The sequence below is a fragment of the Entelurus aequoreus genome, linkage group LG18, assembly GCF_033978785.1.
Source record: "Entelurus aequoreus isolate RoL-2023_Sb linkage group LG18, RoL_Eaeq_v1.1, whole genome shotgun sequence".
Taxonomy (NCBI): domain Eukaryota; kingdom Metazoa; phylum Chordata; class Actinopteri; order Syngnathiformes; family Syngnathidae; genus Entelurus; species Entelurus aequoreus.
The window spans coordinates 4,318,209-4,336,510 of record NC_084748.1 but is presented as its reverse complement, the minus strand read 5'-3'; the positions used below and the strand labels follow the sequence as shown (position 1 = coordinate 4,336,510).

The 18,302-nt window shown below is 42.7% G+C and overlaps 1 protein-coding gene across 1 annotated transcript; it reads right to left on the bottom strand.

The window, feature by feature from the left end:
* Nucleotides 1–3,424: 3,424 nt before the first annotated feature.
* On the bottom strand, nt 3,425–16,906 carry LOC133634260 (mucin-22-like). Its single transcript, XM_062027388.1, has 4 exons — nt 16,864–16,906; nt 14,830–14,881; nt 6,573–12,732; nt 3,425–3,497 (listed from the first exon to the last, which is right to left on the bottom strand). The coding sequence occupies exons 1-4, from the start codon at nt 16,885–16,887 to the stop codon at nt 3,425–3,427; spliced, it is 6,309 nt and encodes a 2,102-aa protein (XP_061883372.1). The 5' UTR covers nt 16,888–16,906.
* Between the last annotated feature and the right edge of the window lie 1,396 nt (nt 16,907–18,302).

The window sequence follows — 18,302 nt, the reverse complement described above, 5'->3', positions numbered from 1 at the left end:
GTATATATGATTATGCTTTTTATTAGAGGAGGGGTGATTTTTATAACAGCTATTTTCAGATGTATGTACATTAGGGTTGTTCGGTATACCGCTACTGTTATAGTATCGTGGTACTAATGAATGAAAAACGGTACTATACTCTGTTTCAAAAGTACCGGTTCGCCATATATATTTTTTTACGGGCATGACGGCGTGTCGTCGTCACGTGGTGACATTGCCGGTTTTACGAGCAGATGAGCATGTTCGGCAGCGCGCGCACACGGAGTACTTACAAGCAGACGCAGTGTGTTGACCAGGGGTGTCCAAACTTTTTCCACTGAGGGAAAAAAATTAAAGCATGTGGGGGCCATTTTTATATTTTTCATTTCAAACCATAACAAAATATATGGATTTTTTTGTATTTATTTTACCTTTAGGGGACCATAAAGGGTCTCAGCTATTAAAATTTTAAAAATAAGTCTAATTTGTATTATTATTTTTTATTTAACGCTTACAGTAAATCTCTATATCAACTTAAAAAAAAAAAAGGTTTTATGGCTTTTCTGTCAAAAACAACTTTGTTTTTCTTATAGTAAAATATGCAGTATGTAGTAAATATAAATAATGAAGGACACCATTGATTTTAATTATTTAATATTTTTGAGTCATCACAGTGAAAAGATAAATAAAATACCACTAAATATATTTGGGATCCAAAAGGTGCCCCACTCATAAAGTGATACATTTTTATTAATTTTTTATTTTTTTAACTTTCATCGCTTAAGTTACGAGATCAACTTCAGACATATCTGTCCATTTTACGTTTGAACTATTATTTTGTTTGTTTTATGCTCTGTTGTCAAAGAAAACTTTGTTTTTATATGGCAACTACACAACATATGCAATATTCACCACATAAAACATTTTAAAGTGAAAAATTTGAACTAATTGGAGCTTTGAAAATGATTAATTATAACATGGATTTTTTGTCTTTTTTTTTTTTTTTTGAGCAGTGGCAAAAAAAAGAAAAAGAAATAAATATAATAATAAATAAATAATATTTATCATTTATTATTTAAAAAGAAAGAAAGACCAAAAAAAAAAAAAACAGCCTGCATGGCAGCTTTTGTGTCAACATTGCAACTCCACATTCCACACCCCGCATTGTAAATAATGTAAATAATTCAATGTATATACTCTGATGATTATCTTGTGTGATGACTGTATTATGATGATAGTATATATCTGATAGTATATATCTGTATCACGAATCAATTTAAGTGGACCCCGACTTAAACAAGTTTGAAAACGTATTCGGGTGTTACTATTTAGTGGTCAATTGTACGGAATATGTACTTCACTGTGCAACCTACTAATACGAGTTTCAATCAATCAATCAATCAATCAAACACTTGTGATTAAGGTCCATATACCGTATTTCCTTAAATTGGCGCAGGGAATATAGTATTCGCACGTCTAGAATTACTGCCGGGTCAAACTCGTTTCTCAAAATAATTAACGCATGCTTGGCCTTATCGCAGGTTCATTATTAACGCCGGATCAAATTCGTTTCGCAGAATATTAATTTTATTATCCCATTATCCCATCTATCATTTTCGCCGGGTCAAACTCGTTTCGCAAAATATTTAGCATATGTCTAGAACTTCCGCCGGGTCAAATTCGTTACGTCACGAGTGACGATTTACCTGTCCTCATTTTCAAAATGGAGGAAGCTGCTTTCAGTAGTTTGTAATCGCACAAAGGAAAAAAGATAACGAGCTATTCAGTAGGATTTAAGGTCCAAGCTATTGAATACCGGTACGGTATGCTAAAAAGAACAGTAAGCAGCTATGTTTTATTAATATACCGTAGCTGCATGTGTCAAATACGGTATGAGTCATTAAATGACTCCCGCCTCCTGGTGGTAGAGGGCGCTAGTCATCCTTCTTGCGACTTCCGGTACTGCAGAAGAAGTGACAACACACAGCAACAGATCATCTTTTTTTTCCTCTCGCCTGAACTTTTAACATGGAGGATTCATTTAATCAATCAATCAATCAATGTTTATTTATATAGCCCTAAATCACAAGTGTCTCAAAGGGCTGCACAAGCCACAACGACATCCTCGGTACAGAGCCCACATACGGGCAAGGAAAAACTCACCCCAGTGGGACGTCGGTGAATGACTATGAGAAACCTTGGAGAGGACCGCATATGTGGGTAACCCCCCCCCCCCCCCCCCCCCCCCTCTAGGGGAGACCGAAAGCAATGGATGTCGAGTGGGTCTGACATAATATTGTGAAAGTCCAGTCCACAGTGGATCCAACACATCAGCGAGAGTCCAGTCCATAGTGGGGCCAGCAGGAAACCATCACGAGCGGAGACGGGTCAGCAGCGCAGAGATGTCCCCAACCGATGCACAGGCTAGTGGTCCACCCGGGGTCCCGACTCTGGACAGCCAGCACTTCATCCATGGCCACCGGACCTATGCAACTCCCCCTCGCAAGGGACAGGGGAGAAGAGGAGAGAAGAAAAGAAACGGCAGATCAACTGGTCTAAAAAAGGGGGGTCTATTTAAAGGCTAGATTATACAAATGAGTTTTAAGATGGGACTTAAATGCTTCTACTGAGGTAGCATCTCTAACTGTTACCGGGAGGGCATTCCAGAGTGCTGGAGCCCGAATAGAAAACGCTCTATAGCCCGCAGACTTTTTTTTGGCTCTGGGAATCACTAATAAGCCGGAGTTCTTTGAACGCAGATTTCTTGTCGGGACATATGGTACAATACCGGTATCTAAAATAAAACAGTTTTCTAAACTGGACTTTCAATCGAAGCAGGAGGTAATAATTAAAGGAATATCTCCATCGAAACAGAGACTTTTAAAACTGAAGAAAGAAAATAAGGAAGACTTCTATAAACAAGTTATCGATGCCATCCTAGTCACTGCCGTTGTGTCCTTGGGCAAGACACTTTACCCACCTGCTCCCAGTGCCACCCACACTGGTTTGAATGTAACTTAGATATTGGGTTTCACTATGTAAAGCGCTTTGAGTCACTTGAGAAAAAGCGCTATATAAATGTAATTCACTTCACTTCACTTCACTTTTGGTCAGAAGGAGCTGCAAATGGACTCCATTTATAAGTACAGGTAAGACCATAATAACGTTTTTTTTTTATTAAATGTGCTTTTCATGATGGTATGCTTACATCACACTCAAAGCGCACGCCTAAATTTACCGCATTCCTTTTGGTAAACGGCGGAGTGAGAAGAGGTTTTAAAATAATTAGCGCATGCACGGCCATCCCGCAGGCTTCCGGTAAACGCCGGAGTGACAGGAGGTTTTAAATTAATTAGCGCCCCTGCGGCTATTCAAGGAAATACGGTAAGCACATTTTTTTGATTCCCCTTACTCCGGACATCAACCCTCTTCTTCCTCAGCCTGTTCAATTGGCGCCCGCCAGCAGTGCCGGTAGCTGTTTTTCAATGCTGTTGTCCAGGATGCTGATGGCCTCTGCGCTGATAAACATCACATCGAACAGAGGCCCAAAATGAAAGTGCTCTCTTCTAAAACAATAACTACTATCAAAGCACGTAGATTCGTCGAGAGAGGGACTGTTAGATTATCTGATCAGAGATATCCAAACCACATTCCTTTGGAAAAACACGGTGTCTTGTGCAACTCGAGCTCATTTCAAACATGCAGTACTCAAATCTTTAAGTAACTAATAGTTTTTATTAATAATGTTATTTCCTCTTACAATCTGGATTTTATGTTTTTTAACTGAGCTCCACAAATACTCCACAAATGCAGTTAAGATTGAAACTAGTCCACCTCATTTGAATTATGAGTTTGAGACATGACAAAACCAGAAGGTAGGGGTGTTTTTTTCTCGTACTCAGGGAAAATATATCCACATTATAATTTTAATCATTTTAGTATGTGTCATTGAAAATGGAGGTAAAACGATCATCCAAACCGCCACAAAATTCTAATTCATTCATTGACGATTTTACAGAATAACTTTAAAATGTGTGCCCTATTTTCGGGTGTTTGGTCATCAAGTGTCTTTTCTATCTCAAACGTCAATGTTGTCGATGCTACTTTATTGATATATAAACGTCAATGTTGTCGATGCTACTTTATTGGATCCTCATGTTTTCTTTAACTTGTCTCTTAGACCCAAACCAGTTTGGTCTGTGGTTGTTAGGAGAAGACTCATAAATGACAGCATACAAACTCAGTTTGTGGAAGTCATTAGGTCTGAAAACACCCTAGATCCTAATCTCTTAGACCCAAACCAGTTTGGTCTGTGGTTGTTAGGAGAAGACTCATAAATGACAGCATACAAACTAAGTTTGTGGAAGTCATTAGGTCTGAAAACACCCTAGATCCTAATGTTGATCATCTATTGCACATATACATTTGGACACCATTGCTCCTGTCAAGGTTAGAATGGTTCAAATCAGGCAATGAAGACTCGATCTGGGCACAAAAAATGGCACAACCAAACGGTAATTGCACAAGTCAAAGCTCCGAGCTCATTATGACCTTTACAAAGAAAAGTTGAATGTTTTCAACCAGATTTTGCATAGAACAAGGGAAAAAGATGTCTCTGAAGTCAACTGTAGTAACAACTAACCCTCCAGTTTCACTTCCAATAGAACTAATTTCTACATCTGAGTGCAATAACTTTGCAATAGTCTTTCATTTGAAAGTTCTTGGAAAACACATAATAGTAGTGGGCCTCATCCGGGACAACAACGCCATGGACTACAGGGAGGAGGTGAAACATCTGGTTGACTGGTGCAGAACCAACAACCCGGTCCTGAATGTCGACAAGACCAGGGAGATCAAGGAGGCACCAGTCCAGCCACACCCCACTCTTCATCAACGACACAGCAGTGGAGATGGTAAGCAGCACCAAGTTCCTGGGGGTGCAGATAACTGACAATATGACCTGGTCCCTACACACCGGAGCTCTTGTAAAAAGAGCTCAGCAGTGCATGCACTTTTTAAGTCGGATGAAAAGAGCACAGCTCCCTCCCCCCAATCTCACCACATTCTACAGAGGCACTATAGAGACCACCTGCTGACCAACTGCATCTCTGTCTGGACTGGAGCCTGCAATGCCTCAGACTGGAAGTCTCTCCAGAGAGTGGTGAGGACGGTGGACAAGATCATCAGGACTCCTTTTCCTCCTATCCGGGAGATCGCAAAAAGCCGCTGCCTGACCAGGGCTCAGAAAATCATTAGAGACTCTTCCCACCCCCACCAAGGACTGTGTTCACTGCTGGACTCTGGAAAGAGGTTCCACAGCCTCCATAGCAGAACATTCAGGTTCTGTAGCAGCTTCTTCCCTTAGGCCATAAGACTCTTGAACGCATCCTAATAATCCCCTCAATTCCCTTCAAAAACTGATTAACTCGCTGGACTATAAAGACAATACAACATACATCCGTAAACGTGGATGCATATCCAAAAGTGCAATATATTTATCTGTACAGTAATCTATTTATATATGCACCTTCTTTTGTAAATGCAAACATTTGAATGACAATAAAAAGGAAGTCTCTAAAACTAAGCTACTCTGCGGCCAACTAGTCAACTAGAGCTGGCCCATTTCACTCCTGTCACTGACAAAACAGTCAAAGAGGTCCTCCACAGTCTGAGTCCATCAACTTGCTGCCTTGATGAGTTACCCACTAGAGTTCTAAAATCTGTGCTGAGTAGTTTTTTTTTTATCACAATTCACTCATCTAGTAAACATCTCTCTTCAGACTTGAACGTTTCCAAAGGCCTTAAAAACTGCTGTCAAGCCCTTCTTAAAGAAGAGTAGTCTTGATGCCACGGTACTGAACAACTGTCAGCCCATATCAAACCTGCCGTTCTTGGAGAAAGTCCTTACGTAAATACTTTCCAATCAGGCTTTAGGCCTCACCACATCACTGAAACCGCTCTGATCAAGGTGAAAAATGATGGATATCTGAACACAGACGCAGGAAATGTCTCAGTCTTAGTTTCATCAGAGGAATATTGTGTAAATCAGGCTTAGAAAGACCAATCCATTGTTTCCAATGGCCTTCTCACTGGGCTCTCTAAAACAGCTGTAAAGCATCCAGAATGCTGCTGCTCCAGTCCCGACTAGAACCAGGAAATACGACCATATTAGTCCAGTGCTAAGGTCACTGCACTGGCTTCCGGTTGCTCAGAGAATAGACTTTAAAAACGTCTCTCCTCGTGTACAAGTCTTTTCGTGGTCTTGCGCCGAAGCACATCTCTGACATATTAGAGACATATGAACCGTCTCTGGCTCTGAGAATCTCAGGGGGTGGTCTCCCGCCGGTGCCCTAGAGTCAGGACCAAATATGGTGAGGCTAGGTTTCAGTTTTATGCTACTACAATCTGGAATAGTACTCCTGAATATGTACGACAGGCTTCAGCGTTAGCAATGTCCAATCCAGGTTGAAAACACTTTAATTTAATGGTGCAAATAATAACTGAAATTATTTTATTTACAGTACACTATTTGAGGTAATGTGAGTGATGTTACTTTTCATGGTGATTTGATTCTGTTTGTCTTGGATGTCAACGAAAAGTCTATCAGCATCTGTGGCAATGTCAGGGAAATGACGACCAAGATGACCACCGCAGGCCGAGAAGCATCCAAGGTGGCAGTGGAGGCAGCAGTTGTGGCGGCTGTGGTTCGAATAGTGGTAGCGGTTAGTTGGGCGTCATTGGCATTGGTGGTGGCAGCAGTTGTAACAGTGGCTGTCGTGGCAGCAGTTGTAGCTGTGGCTGAGGTTCGAAGAGTGGTAGTAGTTAGTTGGGCGCAATGGCCAATAGTGGTGGCAGCAGTTGTAGCAGTGGCTGTCGTGGCAGCAGTTGTTGCGGTGTCTGTGGTTTGAATAACGGTAGTGGTTAGTTGGGCATCATCGGCATTGGCGGTGGCAGCAGTTGTGGCGGTGGATGTAGTAGTAGCAGTTGTTGCGGCGGCTGTGGTTCCAATAGTGGTAGTAGTTAGTTGGGCTTCATCGTCACCAGTGGTCGAATCAGTTGTAGCGGTGGCTGTCGTGGCAGCAGTTGTTGCGGCGTCCGTGGTTCGAATAGTGGTAGTGAGTAGTTGGGCGTCATCGGCATTGGGGGTGGCAGCAGTTGTAGCGGTGGCTGTCGTGGCAGCAGTTGTTGCGGTGTCTGTGGTTTGAATAACGGTAGTGGTTAGTTGGGCATCATCGGCATTGGGGGTGGCAGCAGTTGTAGCGGTGGCTGTCGTGGCAGCAGTTGTTGCGGCGTCCGTGGTTCGAATAGTGGTAGTGAGTAGTTGGGCGTCATCGGCATTGGGGGTGGCAGCAGTTGTAGCGATGGCTGTCGTGGCAGCAGTTGTTGCGGTGTCTGTGGTTTGAATAACGGTAGTGGTTAGTTGGGCATCATCGGCATTGGGGGTGGCAGCAGTTGTAGCGGTGGCTGTCGTGGCAGCAGTTGTTGCGGCGTCCGTGGTTCGAATAGTGGTAGTGAGTAGTTGGGGGTCATCGGCATTGGGGGTGGCAGCAGTTGTAGCGATGGCTGTCGTGGCAGCAGTTGTTGCGGTGTCTGTGGTTTGAATAACGGTAGTGGTTAGTTGGGCATCATCGGCATTGGGGGTGGCAGCAGTTGTAGCGGTGGCTGTCGTGGCAGCAGTTGTTGCGGCGTCCGTGGTTCGAATAGTGGTAGTGAGTAGTTGGGCGTCATCGGCATTGGGGGTGGCAGCAGTTGTAGCGATGGCTGTCGTGGCAGCAGTTGTTACGGTGTCTGTGGTTTGAATAACGGTAGTGGTTAGTTGGGCATCATCGGCATTGGGGGTGGCAGCAGTTGTAGCGGTGGCTGTCGTGGCAGCAGTTGTTGCGGCGTCCGTGGTTCGAATAGTGGTAGTGAGTAGTTGGGGGTCATCGGCATTGGGGGTGGCAGCAGTTGTAGCGATGGCTGTCGTGGCAGCAGTTGTTGCGGTGTCTGTGGTTTGAATAACGGTAGTGGTTAGTTGGGCATCATCGGCATTGGGGGTGGCAGCAGTTGTAGCGGTGGCTGTCGTGGCAGCAGTTGTTGCGGCGTCCGTGGTTCGAATAGTGGTAGTGAGTAGTTGGGGGTCATCGGCATTGGGGGTGGCAGCAGTTGTAGCGATGGCTGTCGTGGCAGCAGTTGTTGCGGTGTCTGTGGTTTGAATAACGGTAGTGGTTAGTTGGGCATCATCGGCATTGGGGGTGGCAGCAGTTGTAGCGGTGGCTGTCGTGGCAGCAGTTGTTGCGGCGTCCGTGGTTCGAATAGTGGTAGTGAGTAGTTGGGCGTCATCGGCATTGGGGGTGGCAGCAGTTGTAGCGATGGCTGTCGTGGCAGCAGTTGTTACGGTGTCTGTGGTTTGAATAACGGTAGTGGTTAGTTGGGCATCATCGGCATTGGGGGTGGCAGCAGTTGTAGCGGTGGCTGTCGTGGCAGCAGTTGTTGCGGCGTCCGTGGTTCGAATAGTGGTAGTGAGTAGTTGGGGGTCATCGGCATTGGGGGTGGCAGCAGTTGTAGCGATGGCTGTCATGGCAGCAGTTGTTGCGGTGTCTGTGGTTTGAATAACGGTAGTGGTTAGTTGGGCATCATCGGCATTGGGGGTGGCAGCAGTTGTAGCGGTGGCTGTCGTGGCAGCAGTTGTTGCGGCGTCCGTGGTTCGAATAGTGGTAGTGAGTAGTTGGGGGTCATCGGCATTGGGGGTGGCAGCAGTTGTAGCGATGGCTGTCGTGGCAGCAGTTGTTGCGGTGTCTGTGGTTTGAATAACGGTAGTGGTTAGTTGGGCATCATCGGCATTGGGGGTGGCAGCAGTTGTAGCGGTGGCTGTCGTGGCAGCAGTTGTTGCGGCGTCCGTGGTTCGAATAGTGGTAGTGAGTAGTTGGGGGTCATCGGCATTGGGGGTGGCAGCAGTTGTAGCGATGGCTGTCGTGGCAGCAGTTGTTGCGGTGTCTGTGGTTTGAATAACGGTAGTGGTTAGTTGGGCATCATCGGCATTGGGGGTGGCAGCAGTTGTAGCGGTGGCTGTCGTGGCAGCAGTTGTTGCGGCGTCCGTGGTTCGAATAGTGGTAGTGAGTAGTTGGGCGTCATCGGCATTGGGGGTGGCAGCAGTTGTAGCGATGGCTGTCGTGGCAGCAGTTGTTACGGTGTCTGTGGTTTGAATAACGGTAGTGGTTAGTTGGGCATCATCGGCATTGGGGGTGGCAGCAGTTGTAGCGGTGGCTGTCGTGGCAGCAGTTGTTGCGGCGTCCGTGGTTCGAATAGTGGTAGTGAGTAGTTGGGGGTCATCGGCATTGGGGGTGGCAGCAGTTGTAGCGATGGCTGTCATGGCAGCAGTTGTTGCGGTGTCTGTGGTTTGAATAACGGTAGTGGTTAGTTGGGCATCATCGGCATTGGGGGTGGCAGCAGTTGTAGCGGTGGCTGTCGTGGCAGCAGTTGTTGCGGCGTCCGTGGTTCGAATAGTGGTAGTGAGTAGTTGGGGGTCATCGGCATTGGGGGTGGCAGCAGTTGTAGCGATGGCTGTCGTGGCAGCAGTTGTTGCGGTGTCTGTGGTTTGAATAACGGTAGTGGTTAGTTGGGCATCATCGGCATTGGGGGTGGCAGCAGTTGTAGCGGTGGCTGTCGTGGCAGCAGTTGTTGCGGCGTCCGTGGTTCGAATAGTGGTAGTGAGTAGTTGGGCGTCATCGGCATTGGGGGTGGCAGCAGTTGTAGCGATGGCTGTCGTGGCAGCAGTTGTTACGGTGTCTGTGGTTTGAATAACGGTAGTGGTTAGTTGGGCATCATCGGCATTGGGGGTGGCAGCAGTTGTAGCGGTGGCTGTCGTGGCAGCAGTTGTTGCGGCGTCCGTGGTTCGAATAGTGGTAGTGAGTAGTTGGGGGTCATCGGCATTGGGGGTGGCAGCAGTTGTAGCGATGGCTGTCGTGGCAGCAGTTGTTGCGGTGTCTGTGGTTTGAATAACGGTAGTGGTTAGTTGGGCATCATCGGCATTGGGGGTGGCAGCAGTTGTAGCGGTGGCTGTCGTGGCAGCAGTTGTTGCGGCGTCCGTGGTTCGAATAGTGGTAGTGAGTAGTTGGGCGTCATCGGCATTGGGGGTGGCAGCAGTTGTAGCGATGGCTGTCGTGGCAGCAGTTGTTGCGGTGTCTGTGGTTTGAATAACGGTAGTGGTTAGTTGGGCATCATCGGCATTGGGGGTGGCAGCAGTTGTAGCGGTGGCTGTCGTGGCAGCAGTTGTTGCGGCGTCCGTGGTTCGAATAGTGGTAGTGAGTAGTTGGGGGTCATCGGCATTGGGGGTGGCAGCAGTTGTAGCGATGGCTGTCGTGGCAGCAGTTGTTGCGGTGTCTGTGGTTTGAATAACGGTAGTGGTTAGTTGGGCATCATCGGCATTGGGGGTGGCAGCAGTTGTAGCGGTGGCTGTCGTGGCAGCAGTTGTTGCGGCGTCCGTGGTTCGAATAGTGGTAGTGAGTAGTTGGGCGTCATCGGCATTGGGGGTGGCAGCAGTTGTAGCGATGGCTGTCGTGGCAGCAGTTGTTACGGTGTCTGTGGTTTGAATAACGGTAGTGGTTAGTTGGGCATCATCGGCATTGGGGGTGGCAGCAGTTGTAGCGGTGGCTGTCGTGGCAGCAGTTGTTGCGGCGTCCGTGGTTCGAATAGTGGTAGTGAGTAGTTGGGGGTCATCGGCATTGGGGGTGGCAGCAGTTGTAGCGATGGCTGTCGTGGCAGCAGTTGTTGCGGTGTCTGTGGTTTGAATAACGGTAGTGGTTAGTTGGGCATCATCGGCATTGGGGGTGGCAGCAGTTGTAGCGGTGGCTGTCGTGGCAGCAGTTGTTGCGGCGTCCGTGGTTCGAATAGTGGTAGTGAGTAGTTGGGCGTCATCGGCATTGGGGGTGGCAGCAGTTGTAGCGATGGCTGTCGTGGCAGCAGTTGTTGCGGTGTCTGTGGTTTGAATAACGGTAGTGGTTAGTTGGGCATCATCGGCATTGGGGGTGGCAGCAGTTGTAGCGGTGGCTGTCGTGGCAGCAGTTGTTGCGGCGTCCGTGGTTCGAATAGTGGTAGTGAGTAGTTGGGCGTCATCGGCATTGGGGGTGGCAGCAGTTGTAGCGATGGCTGTCGTGGCAGCGGTTGTTTCGGCGTCTGTGGTTCGAATAGTGGTAGTGAGTAGTTGGGCGTCATCGGCATTGGGGGTGGCAGCAGTTGTAGCGATGGCTGTCGTGGCAGCAGTTGTTACGGTGTCTGTGGTTTGAATAACGGTAGTGGTTAGTTGGGCATCATCGGCATTGGGGGTGGCAGCAGTTGTAGCGGTGGCTGTCGTGGCAGCAGTTGTTGCGGCGTCCGTGGTTCGAATAGTGGTAGTGAGTAGTTGGGGGTCATCGGCATTGGGGGTGGCAGCAGTTGTAGCGATGGCTGTCGTGGCAGCAGTTGTTGCGGTGTCTGTGGTTTGAATAACGGTAGTGGTTAGTTGGGCATCATCGGCATTGGGGGTGGCAGCAGTTGTAGCGGTGGCTGTCGTGGCAGCAGTTGTTGCGGCGTCCGTGGTTCGAATAGTGGTAGTGAGTAGTTGGGCGTCATCGGCATTGGGGGTGGCAGCAGTTGTAGCGATGGCTGTCGTGGCAGCAGTTGTTGCGGTGTCTGTGGTTTGAATAACGGTAGTGGTTAGTTGGGCATCATCGGCATTGGGGGTGGCAGCAGTTGTAGCGGTGGCTGTCGTGGCAGCAGTTGTTGCGGCGTCCGTGGTTCGAATAGTGGTAGTGAGTAGTTGGGCGTCATCGGCATTGGGGGTGGCAGCAGTTGTAGCGATGGCTGTCGTGGCAGCAGTTGTTACGGTGTCTGTGGTTTGAATAACGGTAGTGGTTAGTTGGGCATCATCGGCATTGGGGGTGGCAGCAGTTGTAGCGGTGGCTGTCGTGGCAGCAGTTGTTGCGGCGTCCGTGGTTCGAATAGTGGTAGTGAGTAGTTGGGGGTCATCGGCATTGGGGGTGGCAGCAGTTGTAGCGATGGCTGTCGTGGCAGCAGTTGTTGCGGTGTCTGTGGTTTGAATAACGGTAGTGGTTAGTTGGGCATCATCGGCATTGGGGGTGACAGCAGTTGTAGCGATGGCTGTCGTGGCAGCAGTTGTTGCGGCGTCCGTGGTTCGAATAGTGGTAGTGAGTAGTTGGGCGTCATCGGCATTGGGGGTGGCAGCAGTTGTAGCGATGGCTGTCGTGGCAGCAGTTGTTGCGGTGTCTGTGGTTTGAATAACGGTAGTGGTTAGTTGGGCATCATCGGCATTGGGGGTGACAGCAGTTGTAGCGGTGGCTGTCGTGGCAGCAGTTGTTTCGGTGTCTGTGGTTCGAATAGTGGTAGTGGTTAGTTGGGTATTCTCGGCATTGGTGGAGGCGGCAGTTGTAGCGGTGGCTGTAGTGGTAGCAGTTGTTGTGGCGGCTGTGGTTCGAATAGTGGTAGCGGTTAGTTGGGCGTCATTGGCATTGGTGGAGGCGGCAGTTGTAGCGGTGGCTGTAGTGGCAGCAGTTGTTGTGGCGGCTGTGGTTCGAATAGTGGCAGCGGTTAGTTGGGCGTCATTGGCATTGGTAGTGGCAGCAGTTGTAGCGGTGGCTGAGGTTCGAAGAGTGGTAGTAGTTAGTTGGGCGCAATGGCCAATAGTGGTGGCAGCAGTTGTAGCAGTGGCTGTAGTAGCAACAGCGGTGGCTGTGGTGGGAATAGTGGTAGTAGTTGGTTGGGCGTCGATGGCAGCAGCTGAGACAGCAGTTGGAAGACAATATTATGATGTGACTCGTTCAAGCACAAACAACATGACATTCCTGCTAAACCTTTACAGCTTAAATCTAATATTAGCTTTGATAGCCCAACACAAAAATATTGATCAATATCAGTTATACCCAATTGGTAGATGTGGTTGTGGGAGTGTTTCCACAGGGTTGGGAGTGTTTACCCAGGCAAGAAATCATCAGACTAAATCATTCATACAAAAATGTTAACCATCTACATCAGGGGTCACCAACCTTTTTGAAACCAAGAGCTACTTCTTGGGTAGTGATTAATGCGAAGGGCTACCAGTTTGATACACACTTAAATAAATTGCCAGAAATAGCCAATTTGCTCAATTTACCTTTAACTCTGTTATTATTAATAATTAATGATATTTACACTTAATTGAACGGTTTAAAAGAGGAGAAAACACGAAAAAAATGACAATTAAATTTTGAAACATAGTTTATCTTCAATTTCGACTCTTTAAAATTCAAAATTCAACCGAAAAAAAGAAGAGAAAAACTAGCTAATTCGAATCTTCTTGAAAAAATAAAAAAAATAATTTATGGAACATCACTAGTAATTTTTCCTGATTAAGATTAATTTTAGAATTTTGATGACATGTTTTAAATAGGTTAAAATCCAATCTGCACTTTGTTAGAATATATAACAAATTGGACCAAGCTATATTTCTAACAAAGACAAATCATTATTTCTTCTAGATTTTCCAGAACAAAAATTTTAAAAGAAATTCAAAAGACTTTGAAATAAGATTTAAATTTGATTCTACAGATTTTCTAGATTTGCCAGAATAATGTTTTTGAATTTTAATCATAATAAGTTTGAAGAAATATTTCACAAATAGAAGCTAAAATGAAGAATTAAATTAAAATGTATTTATTATTCTAGAAATAATAATAGAAAAATTTGTTTTACTTGAACATTGATTTAAATTGTCAGGAAAGAAGAGGAAGGAATTTAAAAGGTAAAAAGGTATATGTGTTTAAAAATCCTAAAATCATTTTTAAGGTTGTATTTTTTCTCTAAAATTGTCTTTCTGAAAGTTATAAGAAGCAAAGTAAAAAAATGTATGAATTTATTTCAACAGGTGAAGACCAAGTCTTTAAAATATTTTCTTGGATTTTCAAATTCTATTTGAGTTTTGTCTCTCTTAGAATTAAAAATGTCGGGCAAAGCGAGACCAGCTTGCTAGTAAATAAATACAATTTAAAAAATAGAAGCAGCTCACTGGTAAGTGTTGCTATTTGAGCTATTTTTAGAACAGGCCAGCGGGCTACTCATCTGGTCCTTACGGGCTACCTGGTGCCCGCGGGCACCGCGTTGGTGACCCCTGATCTAAAGTCTCTAGTTTCACCTCACATATTCCTATGTGCTATTTCTGCTCGAGTTGAATAATGTTGCTGCTTGTAATTACGTGTAATCAAGGTGAGTCCTGCAAACTAAGCAGTCGAGAATCACTAATCTAAACAGTAGTGCTGCCACATCTTAGTCAACTCAGTGACAATGGAAGCCCTAAACTTGAAATAGTAACAAAGATCATTGACTGTCAATTTGTCCATACATGCAAGACATACAGAATCATTTATGGTGATTATTTAAGGCAGTGGTCCCCAACCTTTTTGTAACTGTGGACCGACCAGTCAACGCTTGAAAAGTCGTCCCACGGACGAATTTGTCATAAATAAATACAATCATGTGTGCTTACGGACTGTATCCCTGCAGACTGTATTTATCTATATTGATACATAATGTAGAAACCAGAAATATTAATAACAGAAAGAAATAACCCTTTTGTGTGAATGAGTGTAAATGGGGGAGGGAGGTTTTTTGGGTTGGTGCACTAATTGTAAGTGTATCTTGTGGGTTTTTTGTTGATTTAATACATTTTAATTTTTTTTATTTGTATTTATTTATTTTTATTTATTTTATTTCTTGTGCGGCCCGGTACCAATCGATCCACGGACCGGTACCGGGCCGCGGCCCGGTGGTTGGGGACCACTGATTTAAGGATTTATTACGCCCACAATTCTGAGGGTACCATAAGACAGCACAACAAATTACCTGCAAGTAGCAGAGCAAATATGATGGATTCTGTCCTTGCCATGTCTTCTTCCTGTTGAGAACATATACATTTAAATGTTTTGTACATTTTGTGTCATATTAAACGATCATTTCACTGGGATATAGACTTTTTACACCATCGTATGAGATCCAGTACACCTGAATTCATTAATTCACTTTTCACTAAATATATATATATATATATATATATATATATATATATATATATATATATATATATATATATATATATATATATATATATATATATATATATATATATATATATATATATATATATATATATATATATATATATATATATATATATATATATAGGTGTCTGTCTATCTGTGTCGGCCCTGTGATGAGGTGGCCCGAATGCAGCTGAGATAGGCTCCAGCACCCCCCGTGACCCGAACAGGACAAGCGGTAGAAAATGGATGGATGGATATATATATATATATATATATATATATATATATATATATATATATATATATATATATATATATATATATATATATATATATATATATATATATATATATATATATATATATATATATATTTATTTTTTTTAAATCATTATTATTATTTTTTTTAATTTATTTATTCAATACCGAGGTAGAGCGGAATATACGTTAGGTCAGGAAAAAACACAGAGGCTATTTCCTCCCTACAAGCCTGTTTCGCAGGTTTCCCTGCTCGAGTTTTTTAAATTGTTTAAATTTGTTCCTTACCTAAGGTATATATTTTTTTTTTTTTCCCAACCACTGGAAAAAAAAAAATAAATAAATAAATTAAAAATAAAAATAAATATATATATATATTTTTTTATTTTTTTTTTTTTTTTTTTGGATATCGGGAAGAAAAAAAAAAAATAATAAATAAATAAATAAAAAATAAAAAATAAATTTAAAAAAATAAAAATAAAAAAATAAAGATAAAAAAATAAAAAATATATACATATGCATTTATTTATTTGGTTTTTTTTTTTTTTTTTTCTTTTTCGAATAGGGGTATATATATAATTTTTTTTTCCCCAACCACTGGAAAAAATAAAAAATAAAAAATAAAAATAAAAAAAATAAAAATATATATATATATGTATTTATTTATTTTTTTCCTTTTTTATTTTTCGGGTAGTGGTTAGTTGGGCATCCTCGGCATTGGTGGTGGCAGAAAAAAAATAAATATATATATATATATATATATATATATATATATATATATATATATATATATATATATATATATATATATAGTTTCCAGTTGCAATACCCTTATCGTATTTTGCATATATATATATATATTTATTTTATTTATTTATTTATTTTTTTGTTACTCTAAAAGTAATCAGATTTTTGTACAAAACACTTCAATAATTGAATCCATTATCAGTATATATTTTTATATGTTATAGGTTTGGGTGAGAGAACAAAAACCGGTTTATTTTATTCTGTTAATTCAAAATAAAAGTTACAAAAAATAACAAGAAGTTTTAGCATCTTCCTACTTTTATTGAGATCATATTATTATATGATATCATATTAATCCACCTCTGCTACTGTATATGCCTCCAAATGCCAAATCCTCTTTCAGGTGGACCTGTCCTTCATGTCCGCCGATTTTATTATTATTATTAACATAATTATCATTTGAGGAATGAATGCAAAGAATGAGTTGTATGATTGTACAATTAAAAATATGAATAAACACCAAAATATGCATATCCTGGCTAAATTATGTGTTTTAAGTAACTTTTTGTTGTTGATGAAGATATATATATATATATATATATATATATATATATATATATATATATATATATATATATATATATATATATATATATATATATATATATATATATTATACTCTTTTTTTTTTAATTAAAAAAAACGTTTGCCAAAACGTTATTATTATTTACCTACCACAGAGGGTCCAGAACGTAATCCCCCGGGATAATTGAGGGAACACTTATTGTTTAAAAAAGTGATGCTCTGTACAATAATCCCAAAGTGCTCTTACCTTGTTGTAGTTTCCAGCGACCATGTGATGAAAGTGAATGCACCCGAATGATACGTGGGTTGGGAATTTATGTCTACTTAACTGATTTTTTATTTTGTTTTTCTTTCTAAGAGGTTTGGCAGAACTGGCAGAACTGGTTCTATGCAGGCCGCCTATTGTCCATACATATATTTATTAGAAAATGACTTATTAGGACATACCACACACCCTGAGGCGTCATCTCTCCTTGCTATCTAAAGTATAAATAAATACAGTTATTATTGATATGACTACGTTTTCCAAGTGCAATTACTCCTATAATTTACATAATGATATCATACAGTGATCGTCTAGTATCAGTTATTGTTATATGTAAACAAACTAAATCAACATCATGTGGAATTATTTCCCATTCTTGCTTGATGTACAGCTTAAGTTGTAAGTCTTGCTGAAATAAGCAGGGGCGTCCATGATAATGTTGCTTGGATGGCAACATATGTTGCTCCAAAACCTGTATGTACCTTTCAGCATTAATGGTGCCTTCACAGATGTGTAAGTTACCCATGTCTTGGGCACTAATACACCCCCATACCATCACACATGCTGCCTTTTACACTTTGACCGTAGAACAATCCGGAGGGTTCTTTTACTCTTTGGTCCGGAGGACACGACGTCCACATTTTCCAAAAATAATTTTAAATGTGGACTCGTCAGACCACAGAACACTTTTCCACTTTGCATCAGTCCATCTCAGATGAGCTCGGGCCCAGCGAAGCCGGCGGCGTTTCTGGGTGTTGTTGATAAATGGCTTTGGCTTTGCATGGTAGAGTTTTAACTTGCACTTACAGATGTAGCGACCGACTGTAGTTACTGACAGTGGTTTTCTGTAGTGTTCCTGAGCCCATGTGGTGATATCCTTTACACATTGATGTCGCTTTTTGATGCAGTACAGCTTGAGGGATCGAAGGTCCGTAATATCATGGCTTACGTGCGGTGATTTCTCCAGATTCTCTGGACCTTTTGATGATATTACGGAGCATAGATTGTGAAATCCCTAAATTCCTTGCAATAGCTTGGTTGAGAAATGTTGTTAAAATGTAATATCGGAAATTATCGGTTTTCTTTTTTTTTATTATGTTTTTTTTTATTTTTTTTTTTATTTTTTTATTTTTTTTTAATTATTAAATCCACATAAAAAAACACAAGATACACTTACAATTAGTGCACCAACCCAAAAAACCTCCCTCCCCCCATTTACACTCATTCACACTCATTCACACAAAAGGATTGTTTCTTTCTGTTATTAATATTCTGGTTCCTACATTATATATCAATATCAGTGACGTGCGGTGAGGTTCATGGCTGGTGAGGCACTGACTTCATCACAGTCAGATTTACAAACATATGAACCCTAAAGAGTATCTTATTCACCATTTGATTGGCAGCAGTTAACGGGTTAT